We start from the raw sequence: 15,746 nt of genomic DNA, 5'->3' as shown, positions 1-15,746 counted from the left end.
TGCACATCTACATAACTATATCTACCATCTGTGCAAATTTCACCCAAATCCATTAAACATTTGATGGCAAAACGAGTCGGACAAACTTTGGGTGAAAAAAAACATTTTAGGGGGCTAGCGGGGTAAATAGTGGGGTTATCAACACAAACAAAGTGGGATGCACATCTACATAACTATACCTACCATCTGTGTAAGTTTCATCTAAATTCATTAAACATTTGATGGCAAAACAAGTCGGACAAACTTTGGGTGAAAAAAAACATTTTAGGGGGCTAGCGGGGTAAATACTGGGGTTATCAACACAAACAAAGTGGGATGCACATCTACATAACTATACCTACCATCTGTGTAAGTTTCATCTAAATTCATTAAACATTTGATGGCAAAACGAGTCGGACAAACTTTGGGGTAAAAGGGGGCTAGCGGGGTAAATACTGGGGTTATCAACAAAAACAAAGTGGGATGCACATCTACATAACTATACTTACCATCTGTGTAAATTTCATCGAAATCTATCAAACATTTCATGGAAAACGAGTCGGACAAACTTTGGGGGAGAAAAAAAAAGAAGAAAACAAAAGAACAATTTGAGTAAAATCAATATGTGTTCCCTTCAGGGAAGGGGACCCATAATTATTATTTGTCACACAGAAAACATTATTTTATGTAACTTGCCTAGCCGGCAGTCACTTTAATGTCATCCTAAAAATACTGAAATGTACTTTAAAAGACTACGTTAGCGAATTATAGATGTTATTACAAGCGTGACGATCGGTAAGTTATGATGCGCTTGACTGATTTACGTGGATTATTTGCGAAATAAGGTTTGTGACGACATAGAACTTCATTGTGCAACATAAATCTAAAATTTTATCGAAAGTTTATTGAAGTTATCTATGGAAGCTGTGCTAAGCTGCGCAGACCAATTTTTTGCGAGGATTACATGTCGAAATCCTAAATTTGTGTGGATTACAAGGGAAAATACAAAATATTGCGCGGAGGATTTTCCTTTAGGGCAGGGGTGGGGAACCTACTAAGAGTCGCGGGCCGCATGAATTGCACAACATTTTCGGGTGGACCAACTACTTTTTTTAATATCAAATCCTGTGTAAAATACCCAAACCACACAAGTGGTTTCACATTTCATCGATACAGATTTGATACCTTCTTTGCTGCTACATGTTAGAATAAAGACAGACAGGTTTATCACTTATTTTGACTAAAAATTAAGAGTTTGACCATTCTTTCTTGAACACCATAGCACGATTATCCCGATCTGTCATTTTTTCTGAGAGATATTTGAAATAACAATATAGGGATCCACACTAATAGCTCTAAAATAAATTTAAAACTAACATCACATGGCAAATAATTTGGTACTGAGAGGCAATCGAGTGACTAAGCCTTTTTACATGAGCGAATCGAATCGTATCGTTGATGCGCATTGTGTGACGCCACGATTTCGATTCGCTAAAGCGTAAAATTACATGTTGCCAAACCGAATCGCATTCAAGGATTTTAACTTTGCTCAAAAACGATATGGTGGTTATTGTAAAGTGATAGACCAAAACCTAAATTAATTTGTGTGCAGCAGTTGTTTGTGTCGAGTTTAGACATACCAAATGTATGAATTTCTTTATTGTGAACAGTTAACTATCAGGAGTAGTTTGAAGAAACATTCAAAGTGTATAGATTACTCTGACTTTATTGTCCAAAAGTAATACGTGCCGATTTCTAAGTTTACATACTAAAACTGTATTAGCCTACATTTCCAGGTCATGTAGCACATTAAAAAAAATCCTTTATATGACTGTACAAATATATTAAATATGTTTCATTAGAGTCTCTTGTGCATTAACGACTAATTTGTACAACTTTGCATCAGTTGGAAGAAAAAAATTAATGAAAGATATAACTTGGTGTATGGAACGTTCGTTCAGTATTAGCTACAAATTTCCCCGTTATATTCGGCAGGAAATTAAACAAACTTCTTATGGTTTCAAGTTGACGTAATTGTTCACAAAAGAGTTCTCCTAAGCAGATTGGCGCCTAAGCGTATTCAAACCACCTGTGCCGAGCGCATCGAGAATCGGAGAAGTCTAATACGCTTTGCCTTTTTTCTTTTTCGAAAACGAGAGAAATGAGTATCGAATAAGCGTTTAGAATACGCTTAAACGCTCCATGTAAAGAGGCTTACTATTACGTCACAAATAGAGCAAGTTCCCCACCCAAGCTTTAGGCCATTCTTTCCAATCTGGCACTAACCAAACACAAATTGGATATATAATTCATCTGTGTGGTACTGTCCCAAGGTTAACAGCTAAAGCAGCAGAAAACTTCTGCACACAGACCTACCTTTCAGATGCTAAATGTTGTTTCAAAGCCTTGAATGAAAAAGAAAAACTGCCATAGCCTTTTAAGCCCATCACCTCCATCTTGGCACGACAGTGATATGAGGTAGGTGACAGGCAAAAAAAAATAACACCCAGTCTTGACATAATTTGGGCTGGAGTAGAAGATATGTTTTGGATTTCATTCTCTCTGTTGCAATTCAAATCTTGGCAATGCATTGAATATTAATCCTCTAGAAACCTGACAAAACATAAGGTACAAGTTAAAATTCGTACAAGGCGGGAAAGTTTCTTAGTAAACTGTAAAACTGGGTCATCGAAAGACAACGTTTCGAACTTAAATTAAAACTCAAACTTTTAGACTATTATTTCAAAATCAAGTTTCCAAACGATTTTGTCTTTAAGCTTCATAAATCTGCGACAAAACGACCAAAAACAGTCTTAACTTTGAAGATAAAAAATTTCGCCATGTCTGTTTACAAACTGCTGAATATTGACGCAATGTTTATTTTCACAGTTGTTCAATAAATATGTTTTGTGTTCAATAATTTTCGAAAATAAATGCACTTTAACGAACTCCTTAACCGTGGGTTCCGTCGAGGCAAAAAAGTATAACTTTTAAATCAATTTTGTATCAAAAAGACGCACTACTATCGTTCTTACGCCCAGGACCGTTACTTCTCTATTTGAGTTTGCATTCGGCAAACGGCCATCGCGCGGTCAATTTGTAATAAAAATAGTTTATTACCAATTGATTGGCTTAAAACAAAACCGGACAAAGCCAGCAGTAGCTCAATTTCGGCACTTGAAACTTCTGAAAATATGTTACGTCATAACTAAACACTGAAATCATATTTGCCAAACTTATGAATTATTGCGTACAGGTAATTAGATTGTATAAACTCTACAAAAAAAGTTGTTAAACAACTGCGTTTAATTAAAACACGAAATATTATTATTACTCGTAGGATGCAATTTTTGCCCTAGTTCAAGCCACATTTGATAACAAGAGCTTTTTTTAATGGTATCACTTTTCATGACATGATCGTTAGTGCGTGACCAAATTTCCACAAAAAGCTTGTCAACAAACATTTTTTGACAAATCTCAGCGTTTGCAAGTGATTTGATGGGTTCCTTTTGTTCTATGTTTAAATCAATCTCTATCTGCCTTCTCAAGTTACAAGTAGCAAACATAATCAAGAGATACTTTACACAATGCAAAACAACACTGATCAATCTAGAAGAAAACTTTATTCACGCCAAAAACATGGAAACAGATTTTGAACACAAGCGATTATATACAAAATAGGATCATCTAAAATAAGACATTTCATTTACGGGAAGCATGCCTTCTACAAAACACACCTTCTATTAAAACTATTTCAGCAACCTTACTGTCTGAGGCGATGCAATGTCAAATGTTTTCAAGCAGGCATGTTTGTGAAATCAAGGGACACACAAATGAACATATACAGCAATTAGACTACAAATACAATTGGTGCTGAAAACATATGGGTTTATATACATATAAGTTAGCCTGTTTGAATCAAAACATAAAAATAATGGCTTGAATTTAAATGTAACATGTCTTATCAAATGTCACCTTCTGAGACCATCACATTAACCCAGAAATGAAAAACGGAAAGACACAATCCCAGTACTATACTCACATGTGGCTTAAAGAGTGTAAATTTGTAAAGGATATTTTATGATGGGCTTCAATCAAACAGGTTCAAAAACTTGCAACGAAAAAAAGGTGCAAAAACCCAGGGTTCCAGTAATTTGCCATAACACAAAACACTTGCCAACATGCTATAAACAAATTGACTACCCGTCACATTAAACCATCAATGCTCTGGTGGATAATCTTAAAAATACCATAAAAAAACTAAATACCGTATAAAAGTGTGTGTGGGGGGGACAAAGAAAATAATCCATTAGTAAATCCAAGCTATGACTCAAATGTTGGTATGAATGTGTCTTTCTGCTACTTTGCAAGCCTGAAATAAGAATACAAAAAGACATTTAGAAGTGAAATCAAAGTTCAAAATGCACATGTGGCTTTGCCAAGCATATACTGGTCAAAAATATTTAACAGCAAGGGTCAAAAAAACACTTGTCCATGAAAATTTGTTACCAGATCAAACATAAACAGCACAGAAATGTGGGCTAGTCATAGCAACAAATTATGTATGCCATTCTAGTCTATCCTCCCTGGATCCAAACATTTCATGATGACAAAAACTCACTATTATGGTAATTAATCAATTGCAAAAAAGTTATAACCAAAAACCATTGCTTTTTTAATGTCTTTATAGACCAAAGTAAATATTAGGGATTGGCTGCGCTGAGCCAGAACCAGAGTACTTGGTACCGAGAACTGTTTATTTTGGTGCTTGTTGCTCTGCCAAGCAGTTGCACAAAATCACCCGAGCATTAAATTTGCATATATATACCAATGTATATAAAACCAGTGTTCGAAAGCATATCAAAAATCAAAAATCAATTTTTTAAATGTTTATATGGTGGAAAAACGCGTATTTCTGGGGCCTGTGCAGCTTAATACAAGCAGGTGACAAAAGGACCTTTGAAACTTACAAAACTAGTGTGGAATTAAAAATGTTTGTGACAACACAAAGCACCGAGCGTGCTCGCTGAGCACCGAGCATTAAACATGCCAAAGACAAGCCAAAAAGTCGTAGTATCATGTCTAAATTTAAACAGCTGTGTATCAAAAAAGAGCATGCTACTACCAGCTATGAGGTGTATACATTAAAATCACAAAAAATAAAAGTTAACATATAACCTTGCATTTAAATACCTCATGAAAAGCTGCTGTGTTGTCTTCTGAAAAAATAATGTCCAGCAGTTTAGTTTTCTGATTGGAATTACAAGTGTCTCATCTGTAGGTCAGCCAATAACTCAAACCTAAAAGATAAATAGCAAATTATAATTATAATCAAATCATAGCACTCTATGCATTTGATCCTATATTTGTTTTGTGTACTTTACAGCATAAGATGACAAAATGTGTGCCACAACCCATTGTCAGGCTGTGGGAATAAGAAACAGAACATGACTGTTATTTACTACACTTAACCATAGATGACGGCATTTATTGCCTATGAAATGACCCAATACATCTATGTCTGTGTCATTTTTGACTCATGAGTGGCAATAGATTCCCATGCACCAAACAATTGTAATTTTGAAATGCTTTCAGTGAATTCTTTAGGTTCAAATAATTGCACAGATTTTGCACGGAATTTCAACTTGACTGCGGCTCAGATTTGCATGACTTAATGAATTTTTGATTTACAAGTGGATTAAATGGTTCATGCAATTTGTATGTAATTCCTGCAAGACTATGACAAAAAGAATGACAAAAACACAACGAACTAGAAGTGGCTTTCTGATATACTTCCATTTTATATGTTCTATATCCTATTTACCAGTTTACTAAATAGATCATTTGATCTACACATATGATTGTTTTTGTACAACAACAAAAAACGAATGGGTCCCCAAAACAAATGTTGCGGTTATTTTTAGATTCCTAAGGACAAATTTTTCACTAAGCATTAACTTAACTTACAGGTTTTTGTCTGTATTCTTTTTTCATCATTATCGTCATATAATTACAATACATCAGAATAAAAAGAATGGGAAAAATGCTTTCAATTCAATCCCTTGGTTTGACCTTGATATTGTCGTTTAAGGTCAGTTTTCAAACACAAATTTTCCTTGAAAGCCTTAACTGTTGTATTAGGCACTTTAATTTGAAAAGTCGTTTGCTACAAAGGTATAGATAACAACTTGTTTTTCATCTAACTTCATTTTGCAAAAACGACCATTTAATGACCTTTTGACACAGTTTTTAACAGCATGCAGCCCTTAGTGTTCAACAATACCGTTTAGCCTAATTTATACATGACTTAAGTACTGATTCTTGAATTGATTTGTCAAAAATAAAAAAGCTACGTTATGACAAAAAATTCTTAACTGAGTTATAATGCCTACAAGTTGACCGTGGTTATGTGGCGGCCTAGCTGACAACAAGAATTTAAAGACCATTTATCGCGACTTTCGAAATATTTAAGTTTATTTTTTCACCTTTACGTCGATCAACCCCTGACACAAACAAAACCGAAGCACGTTTATCGAGTTGAAATTACATCTTAGGTGTAAAACCTTGTCAAAACTCGAAATGCGCGTGATAACTTAATAAAACGACACAGCATTGCTGCACAAAAAACAGCTGAGTTCTAATTGATTTCTAATCACCCAAACGACTGTCTCGTAAAAGTCTGTCCAGACGTCAGGCTGAGCACTCCCGCTCTGTCACCTTAATCGTGAACCAGTGAATTGATCCCTTGGGACTTATCTGACTGATACACATATTATGGGTTGTAAAGGTAACTGGCAAAATTTTAAATACTAAAGGAATAGCCTGCTTAAACAATTGTTAAAATTTTTAAATATTTCTGTACCATACGGCTTGTATTTCTGGCCTAAAACCGATTAGTTTGGGGTTTAAAGGGTCAAAAATGGGTTAATCTGAAAGAAAGATACAAAATTCTTTAAAAAACCTTACATTGCACCAAACAACAAAGCATGAAACTCCAAAATGCTGTACTTTAGTCAGTAACGCCGTTTTAAAAAAATTATGTTTTGGGGGCCTGTGGGTGAACCGCTGGGTCAATCAGGGTCAAACTTCAGGAGGATCAAATTTTCATTATTAACTAACATCGCTGAAAATTTGAATAAATCTGAAGCACTCTTTCTTGACCAAACGCGTTTCACAAAGCAGCGTTATACTGAGAAAAAATAAAAAGAAATATCACTGTTACTCACATTGTGTTTATGCAACTATTACTAAATGACCTATACATAAGTTCATGATCAAATGCTAAAATTTATTAATCAAACTAGCTATTATTAAATCAAGTATATATATATATATATATATATATATATATATATATATATATATATATATATTGTTTATGCACAAGCAAAACTTATGTTAAATCTACACTACAAAATCAACCTTTGAACCTTGCAACCGTGGTTTGCCAGAAGTAACTGGTTATGTGATAAAAACAATATATACGTCTTTTAATCGAATATAGTCGAATAATGCCAATATAGAAAATATTCCCAAGCAAAAACAAAATAAAATAATGGCATTTTTAAAATATTTGCTAAGACAATATTCTTTGGAAATATAAACAGATTGTCAGGTTTGACTCAATTAGTAAACAACATAATCTACGCCAGGGGTGGGCAAACTACAGCCTGCGGGCCGCATGCGGCCCAGCAAAGGAGTTCATGCGGCCCGCCAAATGTTAGTAAATTTTAAAGATAAAGTTACTGAGCAAAGTTTTATAAGCACCGAGTTTAAAAATATTTTTTATTATTTTTAAAAGGGTGTGACTTGAAGATACCTATACCATATGCCGATACCTATACCTATACCATGTGCAGTATCTGTACCCGTACCATACTTAGGAACTAAACACAGATATTTTTTACATGCTTTGGCCTGTTGTTTCTGCCATGTAATTATGCAAACTGTCACTTGACACAATTTCTTTGTTCGATAAAAGTAAAAGCGATTCAAGTTTTCAAGTACGGCCCACCGCTTCAGAATCATTAACACACACACGCACAACACCTAAAGATGGATACTAAAAGCGGCTCGCATTGTTTAATGTTGGCGCAAGGAATTTATTAGCAAAAAATGTGCTTGTTTAAATGCTTGGTTATTTTGAAACAATTACAATTGTAGCGTTTTAACAAATGTTTGTCCAATCAAGTTTGACCAATCAAGAACTTATACACCAAATAGGCTACAAATACAAAGTAGAAATAGCATAAACATCATTAAATGGTGCTAAAGACATAGTGGAACATGGGTTGGCCTTCCTTGAATCAAAACATACTAATATTGCAACAACACAAAACAGTTGACAACATGCTGTAAAAAATACATATCAAACAGTTTGAACTAGTTGGTAAACATACTAATTACATATAGTATGTTTACCAACTTGTTTTAACCCACCTTGGTAAGTGAAAGTGTAAAGTTCAGGTTGCAAGCAGCTGTTTGATGTTTGCGCGTTTGAAACATGGAAACCTGCCATAAATCCAATGAAGGTTTTGTGGATTTGCCAGCTTATCTAAACATAAATTCAACTCTACAGCCTCTCACAGAAAATGTATCATAAATCCAATGAAGGCTTTGTGGATTTGCCTGCTTATCTAAACATAAACATTTACTTACACCGTGACCCGTATTTAACAATCAACAACTAAAGTCTTCTCACAGAAAACGTAATTTGTCAATATTATGCTCTAAATCAGTGGTTACCAACTAGGGCGGAATTAAAAAACTTCAGGGGGTAATTTACTTTTATTTATACATGTGAACATACACTTATAACATGTAAAGTTGATAAAAGACCCAATTTTAAATTATCTTTGTATGGTTTAGCATCTACTATGTAGTTGATTAGGGAGGAATAAAAATGTTTTGAATTGTTAAGTAAGGAATTCGTTAAAAAAGTTGGGTACCACTGACTTAATGCACTGAGGAGAAAAACTAAGCTTTTTACCTAAACACATCTAATTTTTCACAGTTACGTTAAGTTATTTACCTGTTCGAACATAACCACACCATTGTAAGGGTCGGACAAACTTTCAGCCGTGCAAATTTCCCAAAAGCTGCTCAAGTCGAGCAGACAAGTAGCAGGGATCACAGACCGAAAGTTGGACAGGATCAAGCGGGTCTGAAAGTAAAAATATTGTGCTCAACAAATTTAGCTCTTCCAGCAGTCTTTATTGTAATATGCTGCTGTCTGTTGATACATTATGCCTGGCAGCAACAGTTTGTTTATGAAATATTGTGTTGAACACATGTAGGTGTGGTTTTACTGTACATAACCTGATAAGTTTGTGTCTGTGGGCAGTTTTTAATACTTTCAAATTGTTTCAAATCTTTTTCAAGTTAGCAGTAGACTTCTCTGGCTATTTGATAAAATTAGTTTGGTGGTTTGAATAAAACATCAGATTACATTTGTGAGGTAAAATGACTGAGATGCCCGGTTCTAAATCATATTAAGGATTCGACCATTGTGAACTAGTTTCCTGTGTCGTTTATGCCTAGTTGTGGCATCTAACGGAATAGGCGAGGCTTGGTTTTTCAGTCTGTTACTCCCAATGAATTGGAGTGCTGTTAGATGGTCATTTATTGGCTTGATGCTTTTACCTCAAGTTGGTCATTTACTCTTTTGTTAAAACATCATCTACAACTTACTGGTTGTGACAAAGATTCGTGCAAGAGGTCCGACAGTTTTTCCAGCATAAAGTCTTGCAGTGAATTGGTATCGCATTCCCCGTAACATGCTGCTGAGTTGGACGGAGGTAAAACTTCGTGCCAGTTCAACGTTTGTGTCGATGCCTGCCATCACTGAGCTACCAGATTTTTTCACTGAGATTTCCTCTAACTTTGCTGTTAAACTTTCACCATTAGATGGCGCTGGTTGGTAAACAATCTACAAAAAAATTTGAGGTTATCATTTGCTAAAACATTTAAAAAGGGGTATTTTATCAACTTTACCAGACATAAGCCTGGAGTGTATATTTACAAACCACATGTAAAACAATTAAATTCCTCCCTTAAAGTTTTTAAATTCCTCCCAGGTTGGGAACCACTAGACTAAGCGTGACATCTTGCAATGAAATAAATTATTTTACCTCAATATTGTCCACAAATGTTGGAATTCTTCCCCAAGCAAGCATCACAGAATCATTAGATGAAGACTTCACTCGGAATCGGCTCACTGCAAAATATTTTACATTTAAAGTTAACTGCAAATAAACTTCTACTTCAGTGCTTCTTAACTGGTTCACCCTTCAAAGTTATCTAAGAAGCCCAAAAAACAACAGAAAAATTTATCTATATGATATGTAATCTAAAAACAAATTTTTCACATGTTAGGTAAGAAATTGACCATGACACTTGGTTTACAGCCACAAAATAATGTTTAAACAAATGGCATAGTTGGAATAAATGGGAGAACACTTTCCACCATATTGAAATGATACTTTATTATTGTGAGATAAATAATGTGATGATAACAAGATTGTTGAGCACATTCTCAGATTTTCACTTTTTGTCTTCCAGACAACTACTATACGCTTTACTTACATCAAGTCAATCGAGCTCTTCTGGCAGCAATAGCTTATATTTTTACTTACATCAAGTTCTGTAAGGGGGCAATCGTGGGGAAACCCCTATTTAAAGTTGCCAAGCCCCAGTGGGTTGTAGATCGGGGAGTTCAAGTTTTATCTCAGCTCCTATCGCCCAAGTGTTGGTTATCTTTAAGATTGGGGTCATACCTTCAAACATAAAAAATGTTTATTAGAGCAGTGCATACAACCTTGTTCACTGAAGGGCTGGACATAATCAAACTATTTCAATCACAGGCTACACTGTTCATTGCCAACCGTTCAAAATCCAATGTTCTAAATTTAACGTTCTTCAACATAAATGTTTATTAGCACAATTCAAGCAACCTACTTCAATGAACATAATCAAACTAGTTAGATGACAAGCTGCACTATTACACATAAGTAAAACAACAAAGAACAAAGATTAAAACAGTATTTGGGTTGAATAATATAAACTCATCAACTTACAATGTTCACAGTTGATACCAAAAACATTATCAGGACAAGTGCAAAGATAGTTGAACCCTTCCACACTAGTGCACTGACCGTTGTTCTCACACGGTGATGATGAGCAAGCTGCAATTTAAAAAATAAGATAAATTGTTGACAAAAGGAAACTCCAATAAATTACACTTTCATCACTTGGATGAGTTCAAAGTATCCACAAAGCTATTTAGAAGACCCATACTAGTTATTTTCTACAGACAATGTTAGGAACAAAAAAATTCTAAGCAGTATTTTTTTAAGTTTGCACAAATTATACCAAGCTAGGACTCTCTAGCCTTTGAAGTCCAGCAAGTTATTGGTGATGCTGTGTGAACAAATACACACATCCAATAACGTACAAATCATACATTCATACAATGTAATGGAAAAAGTCAACTTCATGTTAATCAGTTTACCATTAAGTTGAGAAGCTGTGTTAATTGCAAAAACTCGTCGTGCAATTTCTTGTGGGTCGAGCGCAACCAGAGATTGCCCTAAATTTATGCTTTCTATGTAAAGAATCCCCGCTGCTGCCGATTGAAGCGAAGTTGTGAAGAATGTGAGGTTGGTTGCCAACAAAATCTTTCCTGCAAGATAAGAGGCAAAAGTAAAAAATCCAAGTAAACAATAAAGCGATTGTTAGTTGTTAGCTTTATTAACTGACTGCTAGTTGTCTTAAAACCAAAATACTTCTTTAATCAAAACATGTAAACAAAGCCTTAATGGCTTTAATAAAAAACAAATTGCCAGCAATGAAAAAAAACATGTTTATTTTATTAAACAGTTTTTAACAACAGAGATTGTCGAAACGTCTGAACTATGTATTCTATATACACCAGTATCTTGGCAGTAATGTTTATGAATAAATTACTTTTCAAGTCTGTGTATAGTGTTCCTATGAATATGTTTTATTTGAATATATTACAATCAGTGCCGCAATAAGCGGCAAATTGAAGGGGCAGACAACGAACTACCAACTTTCCCAAAAACGATTGTATTGCTAAGTGCGTATCATAGATTGGTCGAGTGGTCCGACACGCTTTTCCACTAATAATCTAAAAAAACTGGGATTCAGTCTTGGATTGTACGGCTTCGAATGCCGTGAAAAAGTAACACTTGTACGTCACAAAGTCTATTGTGATAGTATATTGACGTTTTAATCTAAGGCATTGTTTCATAACAAATAAACTCGTTCGACTGGGTGTTTACATGTTAATCTTTCAATCTGTCTACTGAGTTCCAACAAAGATCGTTGTTGCGGTTATTTAGGTTGTTGTATAAATACATTGCAGAAACTTCATTTTTACCATCGCAATACATGCCGATGAAGCGATTTACTGCTGTGCCGGCGCCTTATCCTGTCATTTGAAAGTTATTTTTAGCTTTGATGCAAACGAACATGTTTTCGGCGCTGTACGAGAGCCGTTATACGCAATAACGCTGATAAAAAAGGGACCTGGCATGACGACGAACCTGCCCCCCCCTAGTTGCGCCCATGATTACAATACTGGAAATATGGTTTTTATTCAAGCTACTATTTAAGTCTGTGTCTTGTGTACCTAAAAAAGCCTTAATGGAAACAATGAATACAAAATATTTACACTAGAAATCCTCACACAATTAGAAGCAGATTCTATTTTGTGGCAAGCAGCATTTAATGCAACATGTTGAAAAGGCATGCAACATGTTAAAACACCAAAACATGGAAGTGCACCCCACCTAGTGTCCACAAGATGTCCGCTGTCATCCGGTCCACCAACGATAGCTGCAGTTAATTCAGCTGCGTTGTTGCTAGGCGACCTGAAAAATCCCCATCCGTACCGTTGAGGGGGAGTCGGACATGAGCTGGAAAAAAGTGGTTTATTAATGTTATGGATGCAAAAAATGGAAATGTGGATAATTAAAGTTTATTTTTATCAAGATGCAAACTCAGTTGCTAGGATGGAACACAAATTGATATAGTTGCAACATGGCAAAATAGTTTGAGAGCAAGATTTAATTGTTTAACAAGGAAAACAATCAAATATCACTCAGAGAAAAACACAATACACAATTTTTTACAATAGTTTCAGCAACAAGTTACAAAAAATCTTAACAGAAAATATTTTAATACACTCCAATGACATGAGAATATTACCATGCAGCCATTTTTGTGAAACAAAGTACAAACAACATTCAATACATACACAGTGAACACAGTGAACTTCTTGGGGTAATATATTCCGTACCCAACCATATAACTAACTCTGCTGTCTTTCCCAAGCACTTCTGATATATGTTGTTATACCATGGCCTGGTAGCTTGATGCTTGATTGAGAGCTGATGTTTCCTTGAGATCTGAAAAAATATATAAGTATATATAATTGATCTATATTTTAGCTATGCTAGTTCATGTTTATTTTGTAAAGCACAAAACAGAACATGACAATTTTTGATGCCTAAAATATATCGGGCTACAAACAAATGCGGTTTTTGCTCAACCAATTTGTAAAACTTTTTTATGCTATTAACCAGATAATTTTGCAAACAAACGGCTTTGGTTGGAATAGCATTTCCACTGTAGAGAAATGGATTATGGAAGTAACTGCATTCATCTGCATTAATAACCCACAACACCCTATGGTGCATGAAAGACAATGCAAAGTAATTTGTCGAAGACCAAAGCACCATTTTAGAAAACCTGCATTAAAAGAACAGTTGTTCATGCTCTCAAAAGTAATAGACTATTTAAATAAATGATCCCTTGTATGAAGTGGGTGGGATTTCAATGTTTTTAACTTCTCTTAAAGCATTGTTTTAAATATAGTGGCATTGGTAACCAAATCACAGGAATGTTAATGAGCCTTTTTTTCCAATTACCTCAGTTATTCAATAAAAACAACAGTGACTTTTGCCCACAAATAACATTTTGTTTTTGATTTTTGGCACCCGGAGTTTTTGGGGAATTTTGAGCACTCCATGTATTGCAGAAGTTTAGAACAGGAGTGATGTACAAATCGTAATCTCCTGTTAGCTCAGATAATAGAAGCTAAAAACAGAAACAAATTTTTTTAATATAATCATGTTTCAATTAAAAATATTAAAATGTTTTTGTGCACTATGCAATCTGTTAGCTATTGACATTTAACGTAATAGAACCGACCTGTACAGCCAATTTTTGTTGTCGTAGGTAAATCCTTTATCGGTATTAATCTTATCAAGACCGAATTCCTGATATTTTGCAACGTCATCACCCAAATAAGATTGCTTATAAGTTGCTTTATGAAGCCAAATCACGGCCAAAACCAGCTCATCGCCATAACCACTTGATCTAAACAAAATATCTTTAAAACTACGCTATCTGTACTTGATATACATAATCAGACAAATATTTTAACACAATAAAACCAACTCCAATATTAGTAAACAACTTGGATTTCGCGCCACAACATGCAGTAATAAGAGAAAACAATTTATACGAACATTAAACTTACGGATAAAAATTTGCTGCTCCTGGTAAAGAAAAAACGTCTTATTTTGCCCGAAGGCTTGGTATTCCTGACTGTCCGTGTTGCAAATGAATTATACAATACCGATATGTTGGAAATAACTCGAGATGAACTGAATCGGCTTTAACTTAAATTCGCCCAATCCAACCGAATTTGCGAAGTCGTACCAGCACCAAGTTTCTCTACCACGCAAACAGTAGTGCTACAGCCTACAGCCATGGTTGCCAGCTTGCTAATGAATTACTGGCATTAGGACATGTAATTCAACCCTAAACGTAACTGCCAAAGTACCGGTGTATAATAAAATAGGCTACATCGTACAGACGTTTCAGCAATCACTGTTGTCATTATCAGTACAAGTTGTTGAAACGTCTGCATAAACTATTCCAGTTACATAACTGTCAAAGCATAAGGACAGGTATTACTCTTAAAACTGTAAAAACTTCCTAATGTTATCTATATTAAATAATACAAAAGGACTTACTGAGGAACGATTACAACGCAAAATAGTTTAGAAAGGCGATTGCACTGTTTTATTGTCCAAATTTTACGAACAGCAATAAGTAAAAAAAAATCAATAAAAATAAAACAAACAAACAAACGGGACAAAAAAGTTTCGCTCATCATAATCCCAAGGTATTCTGAAACAAGAAAGGCATTTTAAAATAAAGTTCGCAAAAACATCAAGGTTCTGCGGGTCGATCTTGGTTTAAAAGCCATTGCACCGCGTCAAGGTGTCAACCCACGCAATGGGTTTCGTCTAAGGCAGTAGAGAAACCCTCGTTCGGTGCAGAACTACAACCGAAAAGAGGAAAACAGACTGGCGCACGAAAAGCGCAAGCTGAAAACATGATAATAAAAAGCGATAATGTCAATAACAGGATAATAACGTACCCCTAAATTTGCGGCTGACCGCCCAAAACTAACGATGTTCAAGTTATAAAACACAAACTGTACGAACTTATATTATTGTTACGAAAGTTATGAATGAGTAATACAGCTACAAAAATACAGGCTATATGCCTAACCATTAAAATTAATTCCATATATTATTACGGTTACAAACTATATTTACAAATCTACAAACAATAATACTTAATATTAACGATGGCAGTCCATAGGGTAGATTACAGTAAGTCCATAGGGTAGATTACAGTAGTAAATATTACGTGTATTATAGGCGCAT

General features: G+C 34.9%; 1 protein-coding gene and 1 long non-coding RNA gene across 8 annotated transcripts in view; both read right to left on the bottom strand.

Moving 5' to 3' along the window:
- The window catches only part of LOC145215628 (uncharacterized), a 35,060-nt gene extending 31,927 nt beyond the window's left edge, over positions 1–3,133 (bottom strand). Inside the window, exons 1-2 of the long non-coding RNA XR_013857337.1 lie at positions 3,000–3,133; positions 2,356–2,592 (exon numbers count right to left, since the gene is read on the bottom strand). This is a non-coding gene — a long non-coding RNA (uncharacterized LOC145215628). The remainder of the gene's footprint in view (positions 1–2,355; positions 2,593–2,999) is intronic.
- Positions 3,134–8,465: 5,332 nt separating this feature from the next.
- Positions 8,466–14,879, bottom strand: LOC145215627 (uncharacterized). 7 transcript variants are annotated; one of them, XM_080084350.1, is made up of 10 exons: positions 14,215–14,281; positions 13,932–14,100; positions 13,259–13,409; positions 12,792–12,917; positions 11,489–11,659; positions 11,055–11,162; positions 10,110–10,195; positions 9,670–9,907; positions 9,011–9,142; positions 8,469–8,533 (listed from the first exon to the last, which is right to left on the bottom strand). In XM_080084350.1, the coding sequence occupies exons 4-9, from the start codon at positions 12,817–12,819 to the stop codon at positions 9,054–9,056; spliced, it is 720 nt and encodes a 239-aa protein (XP_079940476.1). In that variant the 5' UTR covers positions 12,820–12,917; positions 13,259–13,409; positions 13,932–14,100; positions 14,215–14,281; the 3' UTR covers positions 8,469–8,533; positions 9,011–9,053. The 7 variants fall into 7 exon arrangements, with proteins under 7 accessions (XP_079940475.1, XP_079940476.1, XP_079940478.1 ...); XM_080084352.1 differs by having other exon boundaries at positions 13,268–13,409; XM_080084354.1 differs by having other exon boundaries at positions 13,301–13,409.
- Between the last annotated feature and the right edge of the window lie 867 nt (positions 14,880–15,746).

This window comes from Phallusia mammillata, chromosome 2, assembly GCF_965637545.1.
Source record: "Phallusia mammillata chromosome 2, kaPhaMamm4.hap1.1, whole genome shotgun sequence".
Lineage (NCBI taxonomy): Eukaryota > Metazoa > Chordata > Ascidiacea > Phlebobranchia > Ascidiidae > Phallusia > Phallusia mammillata.
The sequence above is the reverse complement of the archived record's forward strand: the minus strand, read 5'-3'. Positions and strand labels throughout refer to the sequence as shown.